At 43.4% G+C, this 2,465-nt stretch overlaps 1 protein-coding gene across 1 annotated transcript; it reads right to left on the minus strand.

Moving 5' to 3' along the window:
- Nucleotides 1-1,727: 1,727 nt before the first annotated feature.
- Nucleotides 1,728-2,423, minus strand: LOC131187373 (golgin subfamily A member 6-like protein 22; the record flags this gene model as incomplete). The annotated part of the gene is made up of 1 exon (XM_058161608.1): nt 1,728-2,423. A coding segment is annotated over one exon (690 nt), but the record flags the coding sequence as incomplete, so codon positions are not given.
- Nucleotides 2,424-2,465: the final 42 nt, after the last annotated feature.

The raw sequence follows: 2,465 nt of genomic DNA on the forward strand, positions 1-2,465 counted from the left end.
GCCCTGCTTTAGGCACAAAACCAACCACCAAAAAAAGGCTGTAACAAACCAATTCTAAAATCTTGCCAAGAAAACTTAACGGACTTATCCAGGCAGCCACCAGGAGTGAAGAGTGACATAAAGGTACCAAAAAAAAAAAAAAAAAAAGGAGGTGGAATTTTAGTGGTGTATCATTCTGCTCCATGCCACTCTTCCAAAGTAACACCTGTCAACCTTCTTGGGCCATTTGTACTAAGCTTCCTGCTCTCTGTATTTAAGTAGTACAGATAGTCCTCAATTTACAACAGTTCATTTAGTGACCATTTAAAGTTGCAATGGCACTGAAGAGAAGTGACATGACCATTTTTCATACTTATGACTGTTGCAGCATTCCCATGGTCATGCAATCAAAATTGAGGTGCTTGGCAACTGACTCATATTTATGACGGTTGCAGTGTCCCAGGATCACTTAATCACCTTTTGCAGCCTTCTGACAAGCTAAGTCAATGGGGAAGCCAGATTCACTTAATAACCGTGTTGCTAACTTAACAACTGCAAGTTATTCACTTAATAACTGTGGCAAGAAAGGTCGTAAAAATGTCGCAAAACCCACTTAACAATTGTCTCACTTAACAACAGAAATTTTGGGCTTATTTATGGTCATAAGTCAAGGACTACCTATAGTAGATGAATCTCTAAAACAGAAATAATCAGAAGCGCCAGGATCAAAGGAACATTTTCACGAATAGCATGCATATAATGAAGTGACACCGCTTAAAATCTGGGATTTCAGTAAAAAATGGATAACAATTTTTTTGAGGATAAATGTCAGTCAACATGTAAGCATGTTCACTGTGTTTCTTTTGAAGCACTTCTGATTCTTCTTTTCTACCAATTAACACTAAGAGTGGTAGTGTTTTAAATACCAGCCATCTCAGGAAGTTTTCATCTCAGTTTGAATGCAGGGAGGGTTGCTCTCTACTTCTGAAGTGGTGACTGCTACATCCCATATCACAGGAAGCTGTGGTCAGTCCAAACCCTGGAAATCCCACAAAGATGCTTTTTCAAGAGGCAACTTGGATGAGAAGCGAAACGTCTTCATAGAAAAAACCAGAAAGTCCAGTTGCCTCTTGTAAAAGCAGCTTTTGGGACAACCATGACCTGGATGACTGAGAATCAGACACAGAAACCCTGGAAATCATCGGGTCAATTTTATCCAAAAGACACTGCAGCTGACAGGAAAGGAAAGAATTAAAAGAGGAAAAAGAAATAAAACGAAGAAGCACAACTGTCTACAACTGTCATGTAACAAAACTTCTCAATTACAACATACCGATACTCTGGAATCTTTTTAAAGAACTCCCTAATGAGAGCACAACATAAAGCAAGGGAAGTTAATTAAAAATCATATTTGTGCGTGGTTTGTGATGAAGTGACACTGTAAATTAGAAACATATATCAATAATTGTGCATTGGTCAAGTATCTCATGAAACCAGCTTAACTTGTGGTTGTTTTAGGGACATGTCCCTGCAGTTTTATTAGCATAACAGCAAAGTGATCTTTCCTTGTCCGGTTTTGTGGGTGTGGCTAGGTGGTCATGTGTCTGAGTGGGTGTGGCCAATGACATCACTCGCAGCAAGGTGCCGCCCACCTTGCCATGAGTGATGTCAAGTTGACCACGCCCACCGAGTCACATGACCACCTAGCCACGGCCACAGAATCGGTTGTTAAATTATTTGAATCCCACCACTGCCTATAACCCAACTACAGCAAACTGTTGCTGAGATTGTAGTGTTACCCTGCATTCCTTTTTGATGGTTTTCTTAAATTCTTTTTTTATCTGTTCCTTTTCTTCCTCCATCTTCTCCTTTAGCTTCTGAAGGTTCATCTCATGACTCCGCTTCTGGTCCTCCAATGTCTGCTTCTGGTCCTCCAACATCTGCTTCTGATCCTCCAACATCTGCTTCTGGTCCTCCAACTTCTGCTTCTGGTCCTCCAACGTCTGCTTCTGGTCCTCCAACATCTGCTTCTGATCCTCCAACATCTGCTTCTGGTCCTCCAACTTCTGCTTCTGGTCCTCCAACGTCTGCTTCTGGTCCTCCAAAGTCTGCTTCTGGACCTCCAACTTCTGCTTCTGGTCCTCCAACGTCTGCTTCTGGTCCTCCAACTTCTGCTTCTGGTCCTCCAACCTCTGGTTCTGGTCCCCCAACTTCTGCTTGTGGACCTCCAACTTCTGCTTCTGATCCTCCAAGCTCTGGTTCTGCTCCTCCAACGTCTGCTTCTGGTCCTCCATGGTCTGCTTCTGGTCCTCCAACTTCTGCTTCTGGTCCTCCAACCTCTGGTTCTGGTCCTCCAACGTCTGCTTCTGGTCCTCCAACGTCTGCTTCTGGTCCTCCAACTGGTTCTGGTCCTCCAACCTCTGGTTCTGGTCCTCCAACTTCTGCTTCTGGTCCTCCAACGTCTGCTTCTGGTCCTCCAACTTCTG

Source organism: Ahaetulla prasina, unplaced genomic scaffold, assembly GCF_028640845.1.
Source record: "Ahaetulla prasina isolate Xishuangbanna unplaced genomic scaffold, ASM2864084v1 Contig537, whole genome shotgun sequence".
In the NCBI taxonomy this organism is placed as follows: domain Eukaryota; kingdom Metazoa; phylum Chordata; class Lepidosauria; order Squamata; family Colubridae; genus Ahaetulla; species Ahaetulla prasina.